We start from the raw sequence: 24,312 nt of genomic DNA, 5'->3' as shown, positions 1-24,312 counted from the left end.
CCTGAGTTAACTCATCTGGATTAAATACAACTTTTGTGGGATATTCAGCTTCTAACAAATCTTACCATTTCAATACTTTTGGAGGGTACTGTTCATAGTGCCCTTCAATCATTTTTGGCGCCCCTGCTTAAAACGTGTCATAAGCCTGAAAATGTCTGCATTTTTTTTTAATTACAAAAGCATACACTCATACTGACAATTGTCAACATGGTTCACCAGACACAGAATCAAGCTTCTCCCATGGTCCTCTCAATACCCAGATCTCAACCCCACTGAAAACTCACGGAAGGGGCTAAAAGAAAAGTGCAGAGGGGAGGACTCAGGTCAGTGGTTGATTTGACAAACTGTGCAAAAAAGGAATGGTTGAAGAACCCTCTTGATGTATTCTTCCATCTTGTGTAACATTGTAGAAAAGTGGTAGGGGTGTGTACAAAGTATAAATATCAGGGTGGGGGGGGGGCTAATTGTGACATGATTAGACGTAATAGAAAGATTTATCAATGTGGCATTTTCTCCTCTATTGAATAAATGCACTTACATTTGAGGCTGGATTTTGCTCCTTTTTAAAATTTTGGCCCTATATTATTTTGAAAAATTAAAAATATTCAAAACTGAAGAACACACCTTAAGGGCAGTGTGTGTGTGTGTGTGTATACACATATGCTCACACATGTAAAAAAAATATTTAAATGGACATGATTTCAAATGCTTAACCCCTTTAAACATTTTCATCTGCAATCATTGGGTCCCTGTTATGATCCTCAGGAGTGAAGATCCTTAGGGGCAGTGGGGATGGTAGGCAGTTTCACAACAGATACAGTGAGCTTGTACTTAGAAAATCTTTATGTATTTACAGTTATGAGATGAGAAGCTACAGAAAAAGAGCGCTTATATACAGAGCAGCACATGATGTTAAAACGAGTGCTAAAACCACCTCATAGTGCAGATGGATGATAGCAGAGTACAGACTATGAACAAGGTTTATCACAAAATCTCTGGTTGTCTACACAGTATCACAAATTTCATGGGCTGTACAGTTAAAAGCCAAAACACGGGGAATCTAAATGACATACAATGTTCCTCCAATTGAGCACTGAATCGTACACATTTACAGAAGATGTACATAGAGCGCATGAGCGTGTACACCACCATTCAAAGCCCCGGAGTCACCCATCCAATGCCACGATTTTATATATACATGTGTGTGCGTGTGTGTGTGGGCAGGGGGATATACTGCATGTGTGTGTGTATGTAATACATACATACATACACACACATACACACAGTATTCTATATAACTATACACATATATAAATATAACATACATATAGACATATATATACAAACACATCAAAAGTTTGGCGGTCACTTGGACAAGTCGTTATTTTTGAAAGCGAACAGCTTTTTTTCCTTCAAACCACATTAACAATGTCAAGCCCGTATATCTGATCAATTCAATGTTGACACCATTTAAAAATAACAACCTTTCTAAGTGATCCCCTTACCCCCAAACATTTTGATGGTCCTGCATGAAGATTGCGCTTTATTTATTTATTTAAATAAGGACATTTCTGGATGGCCCCAAAGTTGTGAAAAGTAGTGTACTTTGCCATACAAACAGAGCACGCAGGCAGCTGGATATAGAATGCATGAGAGTCAAAACAACAAAACTAGACGTTTGTGCTAAACAGACTGACAAAGTAAGTTTACATCATACATAATATACTGGCAAAATAACTGAGCATAGACTAAGACACTTTGCTCAAAGTCGGTCTAACATGAACAGATGTCAGTCATTCAAAAAAAATAGACGCGATTGTCAATTTTACTCCCATGTTCATGCAAATATATCAATCATGAACAATGACCTAAAAAACAAAATTATTTTCCCTGCCCGCCAGCCAACTGTGCATCTTTACCATTACATTGTGTCATAGAAGGTGCGAAACGAAAACAAGGGGGGAGTTCCGGTTTGGAGTTAGGGGACAGAGTTTGACTGCAGAGTGAGCACTTGGTCGGAAGGCGCTACCTCCATCTCATCCTGGCTGGAGGGGCTGCTGGCTGTGGCAGTGTCGCGAGGGGGTGGTGCAATTGTGGTCTGTGCGAGGCTAAAAGCACTGCCGCTGGTGCAACCGGTCGCAGGTGCGGTACTGTCTTCCTCCTTCAGCTGCTTACTGGCAAACTCTGTGATGCTGAACACAAACTGGAGGCAGCCCAGTTTTATGTAGCTCCCATGGTGGAGCATGGCCGTGCCCTCCCAGCCTGCTCCGCTGCCTCCAATTAGGCTTGAGCTGCTTGCCTTGCAGCTGCACAACTGCTCCAAGCCGCCTTGCGGGTGGCTGCTCATCACTCCGCCGGCTGGGAGCAATCCCACCACAGACGCGGGACCCTCTTCATCTGTCCACTTCTTGCTGCGACCTGGGAGGTTAAAATAAATAAATACAAAATAAAAGATGAGTGGGTGGGACGCCAGATCTCTCCGCATTTCTGCAAAACTAAAACAAAGTGCCCCTCCGTGAGTCGTCACCTTACCGTGGTTGAGGGGTTTGTGTGTCCCAATGATCCTAGAAGCTAAGTTGTCTGGGGCTTTATGCCCCTGGCAGGGTCACCCATGGCAAACAGGTTCCAGGTGAGGGGCCAGACAAAGCACGGCTCAAAGACCCCAATGATGATTGCAATAAATGGATCTAGGTTTCCCTTTCCCGGACGCGGGTCACCGGGGCCCCCCTCTGGAGCCAGGCCTGGAGGTGGGGCTCGTTGGCAAGCGCCTGGTGGGCGGGCCTACACCCATGGGGCCCGGCTGGGCACAGCCCGAAGAGGCAACGTGGGTCCCCCTTCCCATGGGCTCACCACCCATGAGAGGGGCCAAAGGGATCGGGTGCAATGTAAGCTGGGCGGCATATTGGTTTTATTGCTTGGTGCTTTCTACCGCCTTATTACTTATTACTTATTACTGATTCGTCTTACTGTTTATTGTATATGTTAAATCGCTCCATGTACAGCACTTTGTATGCAGTGATGGCTGTTTGAAAGTGCTCTATAAATACTGTTGACTTGACTTGACTTGACTTGACATGGAATGTCGCCTCTCTGGCAGAGAAGGAGCCCGAGCTGGTGTGTGGGGCAGAGAATTTCCGACTGGATATAATCGGACTTGCCTCCACACACAGCCTGGGTTCTGGTACCAGTTCTCTCGAGAGGGGTTGGACTCTCTTCCACTCTGGAGTTGCTCACGGTGAGAGGCGCAGAGCAGGTGTGGGCATACTTATTGCCCCCCGGCTCAGTGCCTGTACATTGGGGTTCACACCGGTAGACTCCCTCCCCCTTCGGGTGGGTGGACGGGTCCTGACTGTTGTTTGTGCATATGCACCAAACAGCAGCTCAGCATACCCACCCTTCTTGGAGTCCTTGGAGGGTGTGCTGGAGAGTACTCCTGCTGGGGACTCCCTTGTTCTGCTGGGGGACTTCAATGCTCACGTGGGCAATGACAGTGGGACCTGGAGGGGCGTGATTGGGAGGAACGGCCCCCCCGATCAGAACCAGAGTGGTGTTTTGTTATTGGACTTCTGTGCTCGTCACGGATTGTCCATAACGAACACCTTGTTCAAACATAAGGGTGTCCATATGTGTACTTGGCACCAGGACACCCTAGGCCGCAGTTCGATGATCGACTTTGTAGTTGTATCATCGGATTTGCGGCCGCATGTTCTGGACACTCGGGTGAAGAGAGGGGCGGAGCTGTCAACTGATCACCACCTGGTGGTGAGTAGGCTCCGATGGTGGGGGAAGATGCCGGTCCGTCCTGGCAGACTCAAACGTATAGTGAGGGTTTGTTGGGAGCGTCTGGCGGAATCCCCTGTCAGAAGGAGTTTCAACCCCCACCTCCGACAGAGCTTTTCCCATGTTCCGGGGGAGGCGGGGGACATTGAGCCCGAGTGAACCATGTTCCGTGCCTCTATTGTTGAGGCGGCCAATCTGAGTTGTGGCCGTAAGGTGGTTGGTGCCTGTCGTGGCGGCAACCCCCGTACTCGCTGGTGGACACCAGCAGTAAGGGATGCCGTCAAGCTGAAGAAGGAGTCCTATCGAGCCTTTATGGCCTGTGGGGCCCCAGAGGCAGCTGACGGGTATCGACTGGCCAAGCGGACCGCGGCTTCGGTGGGCAAAAACCCGAGCGTGGGAAGAGTTCGGTGAGGCCATGGAAGCCGACTGTGTACAGTGGGGATGGGGCGCTGCTGACTTCGAATCGGGACGTTGTGAACCGGTGGGCAGAGTACTTCGAAGACCTCCTCAACTCCACCAACACGCCTTCCTTGGAGGAAGCAGAGCCTGGGGACTCTGAGGTGGGCTCTCCTATCTCTGTGATTGAAGTCACCGATGTGGTTAAAAAGCTCCTCGGTGGCAAGGCCCCAGGGGTGGATGAGATCCGCCCGGAGTTCCTCAAGGCTCTGGATGTTGTGGGGCTGTCCTGGTTAACACGCCTCTGCAACATCGCGTGGTCAACAGGGAGAGTGCCTCTGGATTGGCAGACCGGGGTGGTAGTCCCTCTTTTTAAAAAGGGGGAGGGTGTGTTCCAACTACAGAGGGATCACACTCCTCAGCCTCCCTGGTAAGGTCTATTCAGGGGTGCTGGAGAGGAGGGTCCGTCAGGAAGTCGAGCCTCAGATTGAGGAGGAGCAGTGTGGTTTTCGTCCCGGCTGTGGAAGAGTGGACCAGCTCTACACCCTTAGCAGGGTCCTTGAGGGTATGTGGGAATTCGCCCAACCAGTCTACATGTGTTTTGTGGACTTGGAGAAGGCGTTTGACCGTGTCCCGCGGGGAGTTCTGTGGGGGGTGCTTCGAAGGTATGGGGTACCGAACCCCCTGATACGGGCTGTTCGGTCACTATACCACCGATGTCAGAGTTTGGTTCGCATTGCCGGCAGTAAGTCGGAAGGGTTTCCAGTGGGGGTAGGACTCCGCCAAGGCTGCCCTTTGTCACCGATTCTGTTCATAACCTTTATGGACAGAATTTCTAGGCGCAGCCGAAGCGTTGAGGGGGTCCGTTTTGGGGGCCTCAGTATTGCATCCCTGCTTTTTGCAGATGATGTGGTGCTGTTGGCTCCTTCAAACAGGGCTCTCCAACTCTCACTGGAGCGTTTCGCAGCCGAGTGTGAAGCAGTTGGGATGAAAATCAGCACCTCCAAATCTGAAACCATGGTCCTCAGTCGGAAAAGGGTGGAGTGCCCCCTCAGGGTTGGGGAGGAGATCTTACCCCAAGTGGAGGAGTTCAAGTATCTTGGGGTCTTGTTCACGAGTGGGGGTAGGAGGGAGCGGGAGATCGACAGGCGGATCGGTGCAGCGTCTGCTGTGATGCGGACGTTGTATCGGTCTGTCGTGGTGAAGAACGAGCTGAGCCAAAGGGCGAAGCTCTCAATTTACCGGTCGATCTACGTCCCAACCCTCACCTATGGTCACGAGCCTTGGGTCGTGACCGAAAGAACGAGATCCCGGATACAAGCGGCTGAAATGAGTTTGCTCCGCAGGCTGTCCGGGCTCTCCCTTAGAGATAAGGTGAGAAGCTCAGTCATCCGGGAGGGGCTCAGAGTCGAGCCGCTTCTCCTCCACATCGAGAGGAGCCAGATGAGGTGGCTTGGGCATCTGATTCGGACGCCTCCTGAGCGCCTCCCCGGTGAGGTGTTCCGGTCATGTCCCACCGGGAGGAGACGCCGAGGAAGACCCAGGACACGCTGGAGAGACTATGTCACCCAGCTTGCCTGGGAACGACTCGGGATCCCCCGGGGAGAGCTGGAAGAAGTAGCTAGGGAGAGGGAAGTCTGGGCTTCCCTGCTAAAGCTGTTGCCCCCGCGACCCGGATAAGCGGTAGATGATGGATGGATGGATGGATGGATGGATGGATGGATGGATGGAAGGATGAAACAAAGTGTCAATGCTATACGTCTTTATTTATCTCACGCTTTCACAATGGCTTTCAGCTGTAACAAAGCGAACAAACAGTTGACATAAAATAAAACTAATAAAACACACGACTAACAACACGGACAGTCATGCAATCTTAACCACTTCTCCTGCACACGCTTTGGTGTTTGAAGCACTTCTCGATGAAAGGGGAGATTCAAAGTGTCCTTTCACCACTGAATCAGAGACCTCATGCTCAAAATGTGCACACGACTGCTGCAAGCCGAGTTTCAAAGTAATTGAGAAGCTGTCGCATCCATTGACAAAAAAAAGAGATTGGTTGACTTCTCCTGTCCTATATAAATCCATTTCAATTTTTAAGGGGCGACTCTCAGTTCCAAATACGCATCCACACTCCATCGACAGTCAAATAGCGCCGACATTCCTCCCAATCAAAATCAGTGCTGGTGCACATGTGCTGCCGAGAAGGTGCAACCACCCAGCACAGATTCTTCTCCTTTGACAAATGTCGTGGCCAGAAAAATGCTGAAACCACATCGGGTCCACATGAAGTAACAACAAACACCATGTGGAGGGGGGGGGGCCTCTTTGAGAGCACTTGCCAACGACTGCTGCCAACTACAGCGCCATCTTGGATCACAAAGAGTCGCATCTCATCTTGAATCCAACTAATATGTCTGAATCAAGTCTCATTATTTTGCAAGTTAAATAAACGAAACAGCATCAAGTCCTTTGCCAAAGAACCCTCACTTTGTGAATAAGGCCAAAGAACTTACGAATGATGCCTTGGACTTTCGCCACGAGGCCACTGGGTGGAGACGGTGAGGCTTTCTCAGAGAAGTCACAGGAGTACAGGACGTTGTCCACTGTGGTGCCATGCTCACTGTAGTTCAGCAACTCGTAATGCTTGGTGTTCTACAAGTGTGCCAGTCAAAACCACATTTATTCACTTGTGCATAAACATGAATCATGAAAGCCACTGCCTTACTTACCTCATCGTAGAATATGCATGCATGTTTCCCCGATATGAAGTTGCAATGACCGTAGTTCGGAAGGCACACATCCATGTCAGCACCTTGAATTAGAAGATATGGAATACTAAGCATACTGTTTCCGTATGTTCAAAATGAGCTACGCAAAAAGGAGGGAAAATGCAGGCTGGTCAACATATTTGTTTGATGTCGTTATTTTCAAATCTACAGTCAGGTTCAAAAATCTTGGTAGATCAACACAATTCTCTCCTTTTTTGTTTGTTTTATACACCACCACAATGGATTTGTAATGAAACGATCGAGATGATGTAGGAATTTGTATACAGTAATGCCTCGTTTATCGCGGGTGTTACGTTCCAAAAAGAACCAGTGACATCCGTGAAGTAGGATTTATAAAAAAAAAAAGGAAAAAATGTGAGAGGGATGAAATTTCAAATGTGTTGTATGCGTCACATATAGCACTTTTGACAAAGTTGTACTTGTTAGTTGATAGTCAGCTTTATTTTTTTACAGTTATACAATACTGAACTATGTATACAATGCAGAGACTATTGCTCTAAGACTGCAGGGGAAGCTCAGCTTCCCTTAAAATGTCAAAAAGTAAGTGATCAAATATATGTGTGTACGTGCAATTGTGTGGACATGTCAAATATGCGCTACAACACACTCAACTTTTGTTCCGAATCAGCTTCTTATTACTGGTTACGACGCGACTCTCTTCTCATTCATTCCCGCAGCTTCACTGTGCTTTAAACTGTGTGGACGCTGACCGTCGACTGCACGGAAGCTGGGCATCTAGAGAGTTCAGGTTCGGTTGTCCCAATGCATTGAAACGAGACGAGACGAGTCATTGGATAAATGCTAGTTTTGTCCCGCCCATCAGACGCTCAGCGTCTCTGGGAGTCTATGGACAGTGGGCGTGCAGAAGCTTAGCTTTTCTTCATGATTGGATGATCTCGTTGAGGCTGAATCTCCTTTTGATTCACAGCGAAATGAGTAAAGTAAAGCATTCCAGAAAACGTTCATTTATTTGACTGTCCGTCGAGCCACAAGCAATTTACTCTGAGCAGCTAATTGGATGCATTCCACTCCATCTTCCACGGATCTAGCTACAGTATTTAGACATATGGACAGTGAGGTCCCTCTTGGCCAATCGGAGGCCAGGATGATGCTCGGTAAGCCAATGGCAGAGCAGCTATGAGTATGTTGCGTTCAGGAAACTCAGAAGTGTGTAAACTAGTGTGGTGGTTGCTGTTGCCGTTTCCGAATGAAGTAGTCGAGGTCACTGTTGGATTAGACTTCGTTGTAGTGAATCTCTTCGCGAGGCAAGAGCAGAGAAAAATATTTCGTATAACGCAATGTTTTTTTTTTCATTGAATGGGGGACAGGAGAGTGGGAATGGTGTTAATGCATGAAGATTTTTTCACATTAGGGGGTATTTTCACCCATGTAGGTTTTGTTGTAGAGGAGTTTCAATGTACCTATTTTTAGCACTCACAAACAGATAAATTATTTAAAAATTGTGTGATTCCGAAATGTATTTTTTTTGTCTTTCACATGGCCATATGAGGAAAATTTCAGACCCCTTCTTAATTTCTAGGTGGCAGAGTCAGAGGGTGCTCAAATAATCATTAACCTCACTGCAAATAGCCACAAATTAAAGCAGAGGGTCAGTAGTTCAGGCACATCAATAAATCTCACATCCATTGCAGTGTTGTTTTGAGCCTAAAACATGAGAATTGTCTTGATTTCCCAGTATATGTGGACCTGGCTGTATTGCTATCCCTCTTTACATCAAGGAGAGACAAATCAATAAAGAAAGTGTGTTTGAAGCATTAATGCTGAATGCTAAGTTTACATTTACAGTTTGAAAATACTGCAAGAATACTGAAATAATTGATTGCATTCTTTGTTGTAATGTCTACATCGGTATGGTCGACTGGTAGACCACAGACTGCAGGGAGGGAGAGAAAAAAGGTGTGAGCATGTATTATTATGTTTTGTGCTTGTGTAAGCTATAGCATGTGCACCCTATCAGTCTCACTTCCACAAAAAACTATTAAAAAAAAAAATCAAAAGTAGGTCACTTTTAACTCATGGTAGCACATGACCTGCATGACAAGTTGACAGCCGTTGGCAGCTAGCGACCAGAGCCTTTAAGATATGTGTGTACATATAAATATATATCTATCCATCTATGTATAATTTTTTTCTCATTCATTTTCTGAACCGCTTTATCGCGGGTCGCGGCGGGTGCTGGAGCAGTAGTCGGGGGGACACTCTGAACCAGTTGCCAGCCAATCGCAGGGCACACATAGAAGAACAACCATTCACGCCCGCACTCACACCTCGGGACAATTTCGAGTGTTCAATCACCCTGCCATGCATGTTTTTGGAATGTGGGGGGGGGCCCCGAGTACCCAGAGAAAATCCACGCAGGCGAGGACAGTAAGGCACAGGATCGAACCCACGACCTCTGCACTGTGAGGTCGACGCACTAACCACTGGGCCGTCTCTCTGTCTCTATTTCTCACTCTCGTTTGTTTGATCTCAATCAAATCTTGTTTCATCTGCATTGCAACAACGGCAGTGGCAAAACAAAGATATCCAGTAGCATCATTTCAAAACGGTACACGCAAGCTTCTGAATAGTACAATTGTAGGCAGGCAGTCATTTCTCTTTTCCAAACACACGGGTCTACCCATCTTGTAGCTGGTGCATTTTTATGTTGTTTTTTCAGAGTGGGCATGCGGTGTGTGCATATGCCATCCAATTGCGGTCATGGATGGCAATTTCTACTACTACTCTGTCCCCTTCCTTGCGCACTGCCCAGTGTGACGGGAATGCCCCAAATTCTACACACATCACCTTGGTGTTTTCCACTCTTTGATATTTGGGAATTCTCGCTGCAAACTATTTTGGGCAGCTTCCGCTACTTACGAGCTGCGGCTAGATGGATAAGTTGGCTAAACATGACGCCAAGGCAAAGGTTTGCTTTAGATCCACTGTGTATAAGGTATAAGTGAATAATCATTGATTGCACGGCAGCGAAAGCACTACACTTCTGTAAGTAGCTTTAGCACGAAGATGGAGAGAGAGGCCTTCTTGTTTGGAGTTGACATGTTCTCCCCCTGCCTGCGCAGCTTTTCTCCGGGTTCTACAGTTTTCTCCCACATTCCAAAAAGCATGCATAGCAGGTTAATGGAATACCGGTACTCTAAATTGCCTCTCGGTGTGATTGTGAGTGCAAGGGGTTGTTTGTCTCTGAGTGCCGTGTGATTGGCTGGCAACCAGTTCAGTGTGTACCCCACCTGCTGCCCAGAGACAAGTGGGATAGGCTCCAACACGCCTGTAACCCTTGTGAGGATAAAGCGGATTAGAAAATGGATGGATGTATTGAGAGAGGGAGAGCAAGAGAAATTGTCAGTATTGTTTTGAGAGTGATTAACCTTCAGTGAGTCAGTGCTCAGGAGACTACTGACATGGTCCGTGAATCAGAAAAGTTGTTTTGAGTAACAGTTGTTGTCTTAACATTTGACTTACCTGATCCTATGTATAACGTCCTATAGCACATGTTAACAGCCCTTCCTTTTCCCGTCAGTGGATAGAAGACTGCTCGGGCTCTCAAACTTTTCTGATCTGCAAAAACAATGAAATCAAGATTAAAACTCTGGAATGAAATCAAACTTGATAGCAATATTTAGGTCTTACAGTCTGGGAGAGATGGAGGGGGCTTGGGAGCATCGCTTGTGTCTGTGGGTAGAGGACTGGGGGCTTTACAAGGGAAAAGCTGCTGGATCCTCTGCCATGCCAATAACTTGATCATTCCTGTATCTAGCATGGCCAGCTCGATCCCTAAAAGATATGCATAAGAAAATAGAAGTGTGACAATTCCAGCAGATTACGCTTGTGCAATCCCACAACTAAAATGAATGTACCTACCTCCATTTTCATCTGTGCAATCTTTCAAGGAGAGGTTAGTGATGGAGGAAAGTGAACTAGAGAGCAATGTGTCCGTCAGTCCCAAGCCAGCCTTCATATCTGCAGAGATCACCATGACAGAAGGAGTCAGCCATGACACCAAGACCACAGAACAAAATAATTTCAGAAAGTGTGCTTTTTAGAATCATCATCACTTCCGAGCTTCAAAAAAAAACTTCAAGTCTGATCGTCAAAGCTGTCTGTCTTGTATGCAACACCTCAACTGACTTGCTTCCGGTGTGTTTGTATCTGCACGGCTAACTTCTTCAAAAGCACCCGATGGTTTGATCCCATTTTAACTTTAGGCAGGGCTGGACTTGCCCCCTGGCAGGCAGGGTGGACGCCCGGTGGACCGGCATCTTTGTTTTGGGGGGTGGGGAGCTTTTCTGGTGCTGATTACAGGTAATTATTAATTATCTCCACTTGACCCCAGGAGACTGGCTGACAATTTCGCAGCCCATTCATCCATCTCCAATACGGACAGCAAACTAAACCAATTAAAATCAGTGGCAAAGCTATGTGGTAGCCACGGGTGGTCAGGAGTCATGTCTGAATACAAATTTCGTAATGGCTATAATATAATGTAATAATATATAGAATGTTTATGCAGCATTACAAAATTTGATTCTTACAGTCAATGCCAGTAATATCCATTATTTTCACAGCATAACAAGCAAACAACATGGCTGATAAATCATTATTTATAATACTAGCCACAGTTCTGGTTTCATGGAATGAAATGCACACAGATCCAGAATATAAGCTGGTATTTTTTTTTTCGGGAACCCATGTGATTCCCAGATGGGCATCAATTTTACCTTTAATCACAGGATTGGGAGCGTAAAGGATTTAAAATGTAAGAAAATCAGAGCGGTATTATCCAGTACCGGAAAAAAATGTTGAGAGTCCATGAGAAGAAAAGGGGAGACAAACTAACTGCAATTTATTTGATGTATCTGACATCCAAAATAGGAGCGGTCTTTGGGAGAGGAGTGAAAATCCACTCTCCAGTACCTCGCTCAACAAATTCAAGATATAAGCAGGACTAAAGCTAAGTAAAAAGCAGCGTTTATAGTTGTAAAGGTGAGATTTTTGTGTCATGATTTGAATGATGTGGACATTAATTGCGTGCAAAAGGTTGTTAGTTCTGACTGGCTGTTCACTAATATATGCGTGAGATAGAAATACATGACAGTCGTCGTCCCTGGCAACACAGTTCATCTTTCACGGCTTCACTGTTCCATGGATTTTTCCCATGCAGTTTTTTTTTAACTGTGCATTGTATTCCGCATTCTGATTGGCTAAGGGACTGTAGAATGTCAACAGTCTCCACACCTCAACCCTCGAGGCCTAGAGATGGACATGTCTGATCTAGTAAATTAAGCTCAGCAAAGTGTTGCTTTTTACTTAGATTGATTCTGCCTGTATTATAATTGTGTTGAGCAAGGTTCTGAATGTGTGTGCGGGCTTTAGTTCATGAAAACCTTCAAATGATTAGGATCCTTATCGGGTTCCTGTAGAGCAGGCATGTCCAGCTCCGGGCCTGCAGGGCCACTGTCCTGCCTGTTTTCCAGTTCTCCAGGTTTCAACACACCTGATTCAAGTGATCAGCTCATCAGCCAGCTCTGAAGCAGCATTAGAACGGTCCTGATTATTTGAATCAGGTGTGTTGCTCCGGGGAGAGTTGGAAAACAGGCAGGAGAGCGGCCCTTGAGGACCGACTTTGGACACGCCTGCTGTAGAGCTTGCTGATTAGCTGACTTGTACCAGGTGTGTTGGAAGAGGGGGAAACATCGAAAACACGGATGACAGTAACCCTCAAGTTCGACATCTGGGCTCTAAGCCAGCGGCCCCCCAACCACCTGTCCGTGGGTCATTTGGTACCGGGCCGCACAGAAAGAATAAATAACTTAAATTACTTCGGTTTGATCTATTTTGGACTCTGAAAGATGTTTTATTTTGAAAAATTACCGGAGCCTGTTATATCCGCCTACAGTATATCACTCTTGACGCAGGTGAAGGCACGAAAAAGAGGCTACATTTAATACAGAGTATCAGGAGTCCTACTTAAAATATGGATCTCAATGGGAGATTCCCACACACCAATGGTGAGTTGTATTTTTCATGAAATTTGTATTTGCGGCGTGTCTTATTTTGAAGAGTGTTGCGGCCAGATAGGACGTTCCTCATGTCATAATACATGTTTATTATGTTTTGAAAATACCACAGTTTTCATGTAGATCATATCATATTATTTTGACATATTTATCAGTTACACCTTAAAGGCCAGACCCTGAAAATATTGTCTGACATTAAACCTGTCCGTTGGGCAAAAAAGGTTGGGGACCGCTGCTCTAAACCAGGGGTCCCCAGCCGCCAGTCCGGTACTGGTCCGCAGGGCATTTGGTACTGGGCCGCACAGAAAGAACTTGCCTTAATTCAGTTTTATTTATTTCGGAATGTGACAGATGTTTTATTTTGAAAATTTACCGGATTCTCCGTTACATCCGTCTGTGTCATGCTTGATACACTTCAAGCGACGCTTCTCCGTCACATGACCGATTACGCTCAAAACAAAACGCAGGAGCTCGCAAAATGAGTAAAAAATAAACTGCTGGAGATTGCAAATGACGGCGGCCTTAAAAGTACGTTCAAGAAAACTGGATTAAAGTTATGGCTGAATACTCTTGAGATCTCCACAATAGCACTGTTGCTATTTCCGACATCCTACCTGTGTGAGGCGGGGTTTTTCTGCAGCAACGGCGACAAAAAAAAATTACGGAGTCGACTGGACACAAACCACATGCTTGAGGTGTCATTGTCTCTGATTACCCCGAGATGGGACCGTCTTGTTGCAGAAAATCAAGCACAGGGCTGTGGTGAGTCGTCATTTTTAATGCACTTTGAATTTACATTGTATCGTATTTTGAAGGCATTAAACATTACCATAGCGATCAGAGTGTTGCGGCCAGATTAGACGCTCCTCGTTTTTATTATTATATTTTTCGAAAACACAACAGTTTTCATGCAGCTCATACCATATTATTTTGTTGTATTATTTCCGCCACACCTAAAATTCCGGTCCCTGAAAATATTGTCTAACATAAACCGGTCCGTGGGGCAAAAAAGGTTGGGGACCCCTGCTCTAAACGATCACTACAGCCAGATCACAATTTTCAAGTTATGGGTCGCAAAAAGCTAGTAAAAATTCCATTGATTTGTTTTCTGTTTTTATTTGTTTGTTTGTTTGTTTTTGTGGAACATAAGCATCAGGAAATGTGAATCACTTGTGATCTAGTTACTAACTGTTTTGAAAACAAATACAGTGCAGATAAGCCTTTTGCGCACATCATAGATAGTAATATACTTTTGGTGGTATGTCAAACAAATTTCACTTTTAAAAAATTTATGTGACCCTCTACACCAAATCATGTGCATCTATTTCGTGTGTTTGGTGAAATCTGTACAAAAATTCCCAAGTGTTTTAAATTCTAATAATGTTGAAACACTGCACTCATTTTTTTTTTGTTACCAAGCCCCTTATTGCAATAAATACAAAAATAACCAAACTACAGTATATTCTTTGACTTCTGATTTTACAACTAGCGAACCATCAATTAGGCGTGTATAGAGCAAAAATGGTTGACACAAATTTTGGGGTCCAGGGTATTGCCGGGCATCATTGAATGGCATCCACAAATACATTTTCAGGCCATATTAGTCCAGTTTACTCTATCGAAACCACTCATGACTTATTTACAGTCTATTAGTAGAACTTCTTAGTGGAAGGATCACACTGTAGTCAGTGAAATTTCCTATGTAAGAGGCACGTCTTGTCAGGTATCACCACAGTGATTATACGTTTAGCATAGTTTTTACACCGGATGCCCTTCCTGAGGCATCATACTCATTTTAACAGTGTCTAGGAATTAAGGTCTAGCCTACCCATTAGGATGTTTCCATTTGTGACTGGGATTAGAACCGTGGTCCTCTTTGTCAGAGGCAGTAATCCACCGCATCTACCGTCTGTATTTGCTGTTTAGAATGTAGTTACCACAGCATCGTGCGTTGGAAAGTACTACATGGTGAGTAGATATGTTAAAATGATTTGATAGTGACAGCCCAACAATATGATGAGACGATTATACAACACATGTATTTGGTTCCACCGTCCCAAGTGCACTGTGATGTGAAAGCATATAACAACGTGACCGGTCACAAAAAGAAGTTTGGCATCACTGCCTGAGTGTGTACCTGGTCTTGGTGATGATGATTCAATGTTGCTGGAATATTGCTCTTGGCTGGTAATGGAGTCACAGGATTTTACGTTGTTGCTCATAGACTCAATCTGGAGCTGTGCCTGGGTCCTATGGTTCTGCTGGTTGCTTTGAGAGCAGGTAGTCGTCGATACAGGGCAGTATTTTGGAGTGCAAGCTTCTGTAGTACTCTCAGGCTCCTTTTTCAGTGTTTCGCTTCCTATGTGGTTCACCAGGTCAGAGGCTACAGCTGAGTCATGGGTGGCTGTGCAGGGCTTTAGTCTGTGCTGTGGGATTTCCTGTACATAATACTGGGACTCACTGTTAAACTCTAATGGTCCATTTGTTTTGGAAGGATGACACTCGTCTGGTAGAGATCCATTAGGTTTACTACAGTTCTGGCAGGGTGGTATGCTCGATTTAGAAACAACCTGCTGTGCTAATGTGTCCCGTGTTGGAGCGGACTCCTCTGGGTCATCGGTTGTACTGCAAAGATTAGAGTAGGGGCTAGGAGAAGTCCGTTGTAAAGAGGGATGACTTCTCACATCATCTGATGCTGTACAAGATTTGCACCTGTCTTTATTGTCAGAGTCCAACTGTGCTGAGGGTGGCGTGGATGAAATATTCTGCTTGGTGGACAAGTGTCGCACGATGCTGCACTGGAGGGCGATGACATCCTGAAGCCACTGTTTGAGACATTGAGACAAAATTCACATTAAAATGTTAAATTCTACGTATCATGGCATACTTTGCTGTGTAAGGGATGTTCATATACTGTACATCATATTAATACATTTGTACAGTGAACACTCGCTTTTACGTGGTTTACCTGGCATGGGTTCGCCGTTTCACTGAATTTTCAGTGCAGTTTTTTAATTATTTTTTTCCCAGTGCATTGTGTTCTGCATCCTGATTGGCTAAGGGACTGAAGACCAATGTCAAGAGTCACCTCTTTGTCCCTTCTCTCTATAGCAGGGGTGCCCAACCTTTTTGACCAAAGATCTACTTTACAAGCAATGAATTTCCCGCAATCGACCCGTTACAGCACATGCACGCATACACACGTTGCAAATTGCAGTGTAAACAAACTTTGAATGATATAGATATATATATATATATATATATATATATATATATATATATATATATATATATATCGACCATCCGGGTCGCGGGGTCAATAGCTTTTGCAAGGAAGCCCAGACTTCCTTCCCCCCCTCTACTTGTTCCAGCTCTTCCGGGGGATCTCAAGGTGTTCTTCAGGCCAGCTGGGAGACCTAGTCTCTCCAGTATGTCTTGGGTCGTCCCCAGGGCCTCCTGCCGGTGGGACATGCCCGGAACGCCTCACCAGGGATCCTAATCAGATGCCCGAGCCACCTCATCTGGGTCCTCTCGACGTGGCGGACAAGCGGCTCGACTCTGAGCCCCTCCCGGATGATCGAGCTTCACACTTTATCTCTAAGGGAGAAGCCCGGACACCAGCGAAGAAAACTAATTTTGGCTGCTTGTGTCCGAGATCTCGTTCTTTCGGTCACGACCCATAGCTCGTGACCATAGGTGAGGGTTGAAACATGGATCAACCAGTAAATTGAGAGCTTCGCCTTTTGGCTCAGTTCCTTCTTCACCACAACAGACCGATACAAAGGCCGCACTGAAATGCCCCCTGCTATCAATTGAAACTGTCGTCAAAGTCCCATCAAGTTCGCATTGCAAAGCTCATGGCTCACCTGATTTCTGGGTTTGGGATGCTGTCTGTCAAACGTATCGCGATTATCAAAAGTATTTGGGTTGGTTTTCAACTTGTTTGAGCAATCTAACGCATGATTTTTGAAAAAAATAAGATAAGATAAGATGAGATATCCTTTATTCGTCCCACACTGGGGAAATTTACAGCCTCCAGCAGCAAGATTATTATTATTATATTATATATATATATATATATTATAAGATTATTATTAGCAAGCAAATATTTATGACAATCAGTGTTGCGGGCCAAACGAGTGAGAATTCTGTGATTTCTGTGCCAAAATAGTGAGAATCCCTAATAGTGGGCAGCTCTGCATTTTAAGATCATATCCCGTAGCCCACAAACATCAACACAACACCATCATCCCACCCTACAACCAGGTCCCAGCACTAATCTAATATGCTTGAAAAAAATCTCTACTTTATTAGTCATTGATGAAAATGGTACTGCACTAGCCATCCACATTAGCCTGCGTGTCCGCCAACCCCACAACTAGACAAAAAGTCTTTAATATTGTGGCTTCATGACCATCCTCAAATTCTTTTTCATGGTTTTAGAGCCATGGATGATGCAAGAATAACCAAAACTGTAAGCTGACAAAACAGTTTAATAGGCGGAAATGAATCTGCACACACTTACATTAATGACGCAGTTCCTTCTGCAACCGAGTATTACAGCGATCCATTTTAAACAAAACAGGCTTATTCAAATGTGCCCGAACTAATTTATACATGTTACGATCAAAACAACATCCAGACTCCTAAACTTGAGGTGACACAATGCCACACAGCCCCTGCCGATTGAGGGAGGAGGTGGTGTTTGACAACACTCGGAAAGTGGAGCTTTCAAGAGAGTTGATAGATTTGTTTTCAAGCTACTTCCAACACTTTTATTTGGTTCACTCGTTTATGCCCCATGACATAAAAATAGTCTTGTAAAAACGGGTGCCTACATATGATGTATTTTTTACGGCTTTTGCGTTTTTTTTTGCATGATAGTGTGCAGAAGTGATGGACGGCATCCTCTGACTCAGGATCAGGCTTGTCTGCATTGTAAATCATTATAATCTGTCCAGCAGGGGGCAGCGGGACATGTGCAGCCATGTACAAACCAAAACAATTCACCCTAGATTATTGCTTTTGGGGAAAACAATCTTCCACCAAGCATGACAATGGGGATGAAAAAATGACACGTCATCCGACACCCCCTCGCCCCCCCCAAAAAAAGGCAGCCATCAAAGAGACTCCCGGTGCACGAACATCATGTGCCTCAAGCAAAAGCCACACCGCAGCAAAGGTCTGCCTTAGGAAAGGCAAGCAAAGTGAAACCAGAATCAGGTGTAAAACATGTCATGTGCTCTTCCATCGGGGCAATTGCTTTATTTCACACACACACACACAAAAAAAATGCATAAATTGCAGGGTGAAGGAGACACGCAGGCGCACATGCACGCGCACATCCTCACTGAACTCATTGTTTCACTTCTTCCAAGTCCGGAAGATAAGCAGAATTATCCACGATGAGAACACACTCCAGGGGCAAACGTTTCTACGTAAAATATCTGTTGACAGCTGGTGCAAAAATCTCAGTCACCAAACTCCTTTAAAAGTATTCTTCCAACCCAGGCTTTATCATTTGCTTTCCAATACAACCCAGGCTTTATCATTTGCTTTCCACATATCAGAAAGTTTTAGTCTTCATCACATTATTGCGCTTAAAGGACTTTCAAAGTCAGAAATTAAAAGTGGTTTCTTCTTACAGTCACCACTTGCATTTGGACAAAATAAAAGTGTAAGGCTCTCTTATCCTGGTTTGCGGACAGGAAGTACAAGCCCTTCGATGAAGAAGGTTCTTCCCTGCATTTTTTTGTCCAAAACAATCCTGTGGTCGTTGCAGTTGAAAAGCAATTTGCCTTCACTTTCCACAAACATTCCTCTAAATTCTCCTGCAGCCGCTTTATTAGAACTCGCAGTCTCCCCGTGTCTAACAAGACTGTGAAGTCCATTCCTCTGAAATTTCTTTAACCAGGCTTTAAAATCCAAAACACCACTTGGACCAGACGTTTTCGCAAGCAAGTCTGCGTGCAGCATCTTTGCCTCCTCACGGGCAATGGACTCACGCTGGAAACGCTGGAATATCATAAATGCAGTACTGTGCATATGATACATACCGTTAATTTTGTAAAAACAGTGACTCGAGGCTCCACTGTATTTTGAAAGTCCACGAGTGGCTATTAAGTTGCTCCCTTTTGCTGGACAAGATAATTGTCACAGGACGCTGTCATATTGCTGCTCTGCTCCCACTGAGCTGCAAACAATTGTGTTTTTCCAATAGAGCATTCGAAAGATTGCGTTTTCGTCAGGATTCATTCGCGGTTGCAAAAGTTCAAACGGTGGACAGATGTTTGATTGGAATTTTCTTGTCGCAATTTTGAACATGTTCAAAAATTTCGTTGCAACAAGAAAAAAATAAAAATCAACACTAAAACCCTGACAAAATGTTACGTTGGCTGTCAACAAAAACACTCGCAATTGTTTGCAGCACAATGGCATATGGTCTTAAGATGTGGGTCACTTGTTGGATGGGCAACAGCTTATTAGGCATGTAATTGTGACTTGCGATACTTCCAACACATCACATTTTGTATTGTGTAAAATAGTGTCTCTGGATTATTGTTGACAGAACAATATGGCACATTCCTATCAGTATGTTGTTATAAGAAATAAGAATCTATTGTTTCTCAAACACCTAACGTTAACTGAACGGTGTCTTTGACAAAACAACTGACCGTTGTTCCAGTAATCATGCTTTCATTTGAAAAGCTACGTTAAAATGTCAATGATTGGTAACCCCTATCATATTTGATTCCTACCTCCTGCTGCTCAGCATCTGTGGTGAGGTGATTTGTGGACGGACGTTCAGGGACACCACTACAAACTAGCTCCAATTGACGTACCCCTGCAGGATGTAGAATGGAGGGGGGATTCCTGTACTGAGACTTGATGGCATCGGGTACCTGAAACCAAACAGCAATTGCAGCAGGCACTTTCTGAAATCTTTCGCTTTATCGGAATAGATACAAAAACACACAGCGTAGTGAGGTGCAGTCTACCTTGATAGTCTTTTTGTTGCACTGCTGAGTGGTCCGACGGTTTGGTGAAAACTGCCGATGGACTCTGCGCAGGAAGTCCAACTTGACAGCATGCTGGGACATTCTGTCCTGAAACTCATCAAAAAGCTGACATCGACTGGACAGGCTCAGGCTCCTCTGGTTTAGCTGAGCAACAAAAACATTTTGGAAAGGAAAGATAAGCATTGTATTTAAACTGAGTAGCAGTTAACTGTTCCACACCACTCACCACTAAATGCTCAACATGATTTGGGCACATCCATTTTCCAGCAGGTAAAGCTGTAAGTGGTGGGTCCAGACAATCCGTGTGGAAGAGGAGAGGACAGTAGTCGCATTGTATCAAGGGAGCCAACCTGCAACTCCTATGGGAAGTAAAATAAATAAATAAATAAATAAACCGGACCAAAAAATAACAATTCAAGAATATAACAGATCTGTGTATACATCTGTACAGATGATGGTACATCAGAATACCTGTTGCATGAAAAACAGACTTTGACTGGTAACGGCACCAGACCATTAGGATCTAGTTCATATTGCGGTCGCCTGAAGGGCCTCCCAAGTAATTCTTCCTTTTTCCTTCGTTTACTGCTGCCTGAACAAAGACAACGGGATTGTTATCAAACTGCTTATGTGGTGAACCTATTAGAAGACAGAACCGCAGTAACTGACTTTCATTTGACAATGCTTCTTGGGTACCGACCAACCTGGCAATGCAGTAGTACACGTAAGTTCACTGGGTAGCTGAAACTGTGTAGGATTTCTCTCCATAGCGGCAGCTATGAGCAGCTGAAAGGGCCTCTTGAGAAGACGCGGGGTTGGAGAAGACAATTCGGTATTTTCAAGCTCAGTGCCCTGAACATCATCCTCAGCCTCAGCTACCTCCTCTTCTCCATCATTCTGCTCCTCTGAGGGGGTAGGGGTCGACGAAGTATTGGATGTTGGCGTGCCTGGGCGGCTGCTTGGCCTGCTGCTACTCCTACGGTCCAAGAGGCGTACCTGGGCCACGCGAAGACCAGGCCCTGCGGCTCCAGCCCCTGGTGGGAGGCCATCAAGACGCAGTGGGCCGGCGCCAAGCTCCAGCTCCATAGTTGGAGAGGAATTGCGCTTAGCACAGGACTTTTCCAGCAGCCCATTCGTCTGTTCAGACTTTTGCTCTCGCTTCTGAAAGAGACAATTAGAAAAACATTCAACCGTTATCAGGATATTGTTTTGTCTAAAGCAATGCAAAGAGGTTTGGTGGAAGTGCTGAAATTTTATCGGTGAACAACACTCACCTTTTTTCGCACATTACAACGGTGACACATCCATTCTCCTGGAGGAAGCTTCTCTTCACTGAGGGGTGGGTCACTATGGTATAAAAAAGAAAAAAATCAGTCAGCAAGCCAGTAGTCAGGTTTCAAATGGAATAACACATATATGCATGGCCTTACATAAATATTTTTAAAAGCATTATGAGTTTAAAAAAAAACACTCCCAATTGGTAAGGATACTGTTGACTTGACTTGACATTCATACTCTCTTTATTGAACAGAACTATGTTTTAGAAAGCCTACTGATGAAAACCAAATGGCTTGCAGGCATAGGGCTGGGCATATTGAGATAAAGAAATTGCACTCAAACATGATATTGAGGAAAAAAAAGTCATTTGTGTGCTGTTGGTAGAGGCCACGGTATAATGTTGATTCACGCAGATCTGCTAAACACATTATTGAAAAGATGATTATTTATTCTTTAAATTGACCGGTTAATTTGACTTTCATATGCACATTTTGTATGTGTCAACAAGCGTGTAACAGAAATATTAAGGCCTTGGTACTGAAAAGCTTTATAATTCTAAATTGAGATTTAAAAAAGGATGAACTAATGCTGTTTGTATTAAACATAACAAAGAGCCTAAGGAAGTTCAATTTAAGGTAGAGTCATAGTGGACAGCTGGGAGAGAAAGTAACAAGCAAAATGTGATCAAGATATGCCACTGCATTTAAGATATGAAAAATGGTCACCAGCAGAAAACGACAAATAAAGGAGCAGCTCAAATGGAAGGCTTCACAACCATAACAGTATGTCAAAATTGCTCTTGCCGTGTGGTCTGTGCAGCTATCTACCAATGCCTAAGTTGCAAAACTGTTAGCAGTTGAACAATGCTAAGTGGTAGCAAAACATTCTTCAAAAGATGATTTAAGGTGGAACAATCCTAAAAATACATTTTATTTTGTATTTGTCATTGGGAGATGCCCCACCCGCCGCCACCACCACATGCTCCGTTTTCAAAGTCTGAGTAATATGGCGTTAGATGAGAAAGGAGCAGGGAGGTCGCCATATTGTAAACAGACACCGTTTTTAGCCGAGGCTGCAGCGCGTCAGAGTGGGATGGCCGGCTTAACGTTACATTGAACTCCACAGACAACCAACAAAAGGCGCACAGATGAGAGAAAATGAATGACAGAAATTGATATTCATATCCATCGTGCCACACAACGCATTTAGCTTTTCTTCAGGCATTCCAATCAACTCCTGCATTGAGGGAGGGTACTATTGGGCAGTGAATGCATTGAGCAATGTCAATATGCAGTACGTCGATAGCTGCACTGGACATAGCGCAGTTTAAATTAATAGGTAACCGCGCAAAACATGTTCATGCGAGCGGGCAGTCCGTGTTGCTTCACGACAGTGAAATATTTACAGCAGCAAAATACGCAACACTTTCCTGAAAAAGCCATGATTCTTGTTTCTAATGACTAACGCCTTCTTGGGGGTGGGGAGCAGGCAGCGTACATGACGCCCGTAAGGAGTTTTAGCAAGCGCATTTGGTTTCAGAGTAATCAATCTTTCAGGTTGAGAAAATAATGATAACTTACCAGCACTGGAGGTGGAATGCTGCAGGGCAGTGATCACAGCACAACAAATCCCCCCCTTCTCGGCAACTATCGCAGGTGTCGTGGTTGGTGGCCCTGCCGCTTCTCCGGACGTCTCTTCCCAACTTCCGACTTCTCTTTTCGACCTCCTCGGACTTCGGGGGCGCCAGAAGTGTCTGTATTTGCTGTAGACGTGTTTTGCACTTTTCGGTCACTCTTTTTCAGAATACTGTACTTATTTATTTATATAGTGCCGCTGCGTTCAGCACTATGTCCGCGGTTGCCATTTCAAGTAAGGCTTTATGGGTCGTTGCTGTGGCCTCCATAAAACCCCTTCCATTTACACCACTAGGTTGATAGGAAACACTGTACAATACACAAGGACGCTCCAAACATAAATGGTCAATTGTATATTTATTGTCATAGATGCTAGCATATGTATTTATAAGAGTACTTCAATGTAAAGTGGGCTTTTGGGCCGAGAAACCTTACCTCCATTAAGCCCCCAGATGTATCCAAATCGTACACAATCGTCGGGGTCTCCATTTTGTCCCACATTCATCCGGGGCAAAAGTAACAACTTAAATGGGCGATCCTAGTTACTACTAGGCACACGATAATGAGTGTTGGCCTAACAACGTCGCACTACCTATTTTTAAAATAAACTGAACAACGGACTGTTGCCCAAGAAACGCTGGCTATCGTTAGCCGGCTAATGGGCTAACGAAGACGTCGAGCAGTCAAGGTTGTGGCGCTAGCGGACTCGTTAGCTTGTCTTACACGTCACACAACAACCAAACTGAGCGACAATCGCGTTTTAAAACGCTGGGTTCTTTGAGCCAGCTTTTAGCGGTAAGAGCAATCCAATATGGCGTATCTTGTATCCAAATACGCCTGCTGTTTGCTACAAAACCTCCGTCTGCGGCCTAGCTGGCCAGCCATGATTCTTGTTTCTGCTCCTGCAAAAATGAGCTTTGTAAATCTGCAAACCCCTCCGCTCCCATTGTCAACAGAGGACGTAGTCCCAAAACATAACCCCCAAATGAGCAGATGCGATCCAACTTGCACGACTTCCAGAAGCGTTTGCAATAGAATCCACTGAAAATGTAAGCAAGGATGGAAATTTTGATGATGTTATTGTTGTGAAAACGGCAGTGCATCTACACTGGCTGCTAGCAACATCCTCTCCCCCTTTGGCGCAACCGCGAATCGCCGGTCGAGCATGCGCAATGGAGCTGGTGCGCTAATGACAAGAAAGCGAATAGTCGTTTGGTCGAGGGTGTTTTCGTTATTTCCGGTTACTAATACGTGTCACAGAGTAAACAAATATATATAAATTAAACGCTTCTGTTTTATCCCCAAATCGTTTTTGAAACAATGCTTTACCCATTGAACAGCGCCCACACAGCCGTATATGTCATTGTTTGTCAAA

The 24,312-nt window shown here is 44.8% G+C and overlaps 1 protein-coding gene and 1 long non-coding RNA gene across 2 annotated transcripts in view; one reads left to right on the top strand and one right to left on the bottom strand.

The window, feature by feature from the left end:
- Positions 1-825: 825 nt before the first annotated feature.
- On the bottom strand, positions 826-24,124 carry phf12b (PHD finger protein 12b). Its single transcript, XM_052078858.1, has 15 exons — positions 23,373-24,124; positions 22,884-23,065; positions 21,300-21,372; positions 20,730-21,186; positions 20,497-20,617; positions 20,252-20,384; positions 20,005-20,169; positions 19,765-19,908; positions 15,144-15,831; positions 10,851-10,949; positions 10,620-10,763; positions 10,452-10,547; positions 6,909-6,991; positions 6,693-6,831; positions 826-2,418 (listed from the first exon to the last, which is right to left on the bottom strand). The coding sequence occupies exons 1-15, from the start codon at positions 23,436-23,438 to the stop codon at positions 1,979-1,981; spliced, it is 3,030 nt and encodes a 1,009-aa protein (XP_051934818.1). The 5' UTR covers positions 23,439-24,124; the 3' UTR covers positions 826-1,978.
- The window catches only part of LOC127609303 (uncharacterized), a 204,042-nt gene continuing 196,377 nt past the window's right edge, over positions 16,648-24,312 (top strand). The window contains exon 1 of the long non-coding RNA XR_007964523.1: positions 16,648-16,702. This is a non-coding gene — a long non-coding RNA (uncharacterized LOC127609303). The remainder of the gene's footprint in view (positions 16,703-24,312) is intronic.

The sequence above is a fragment of the Hippocampus zosterae genome, chromosome 10 (genome assembly GCF_025434085.1).
Source record: "Hippocampus zosterae strain Florida chromosome 10, ASM2543408v3, whole genome shotgun sequence".
Classification (NCBI taxonomy): Eukaryota; Metazoa; Chordata; class Actinopteri; order Syngnathiformes; family Syngnathidae; genus Hippocampus; species Hippocampus zosterae.
Note: the sequence above shows the minus strand (reverse complement) of the source record. Positions and strands in the feature narration are given on the sequence as shown.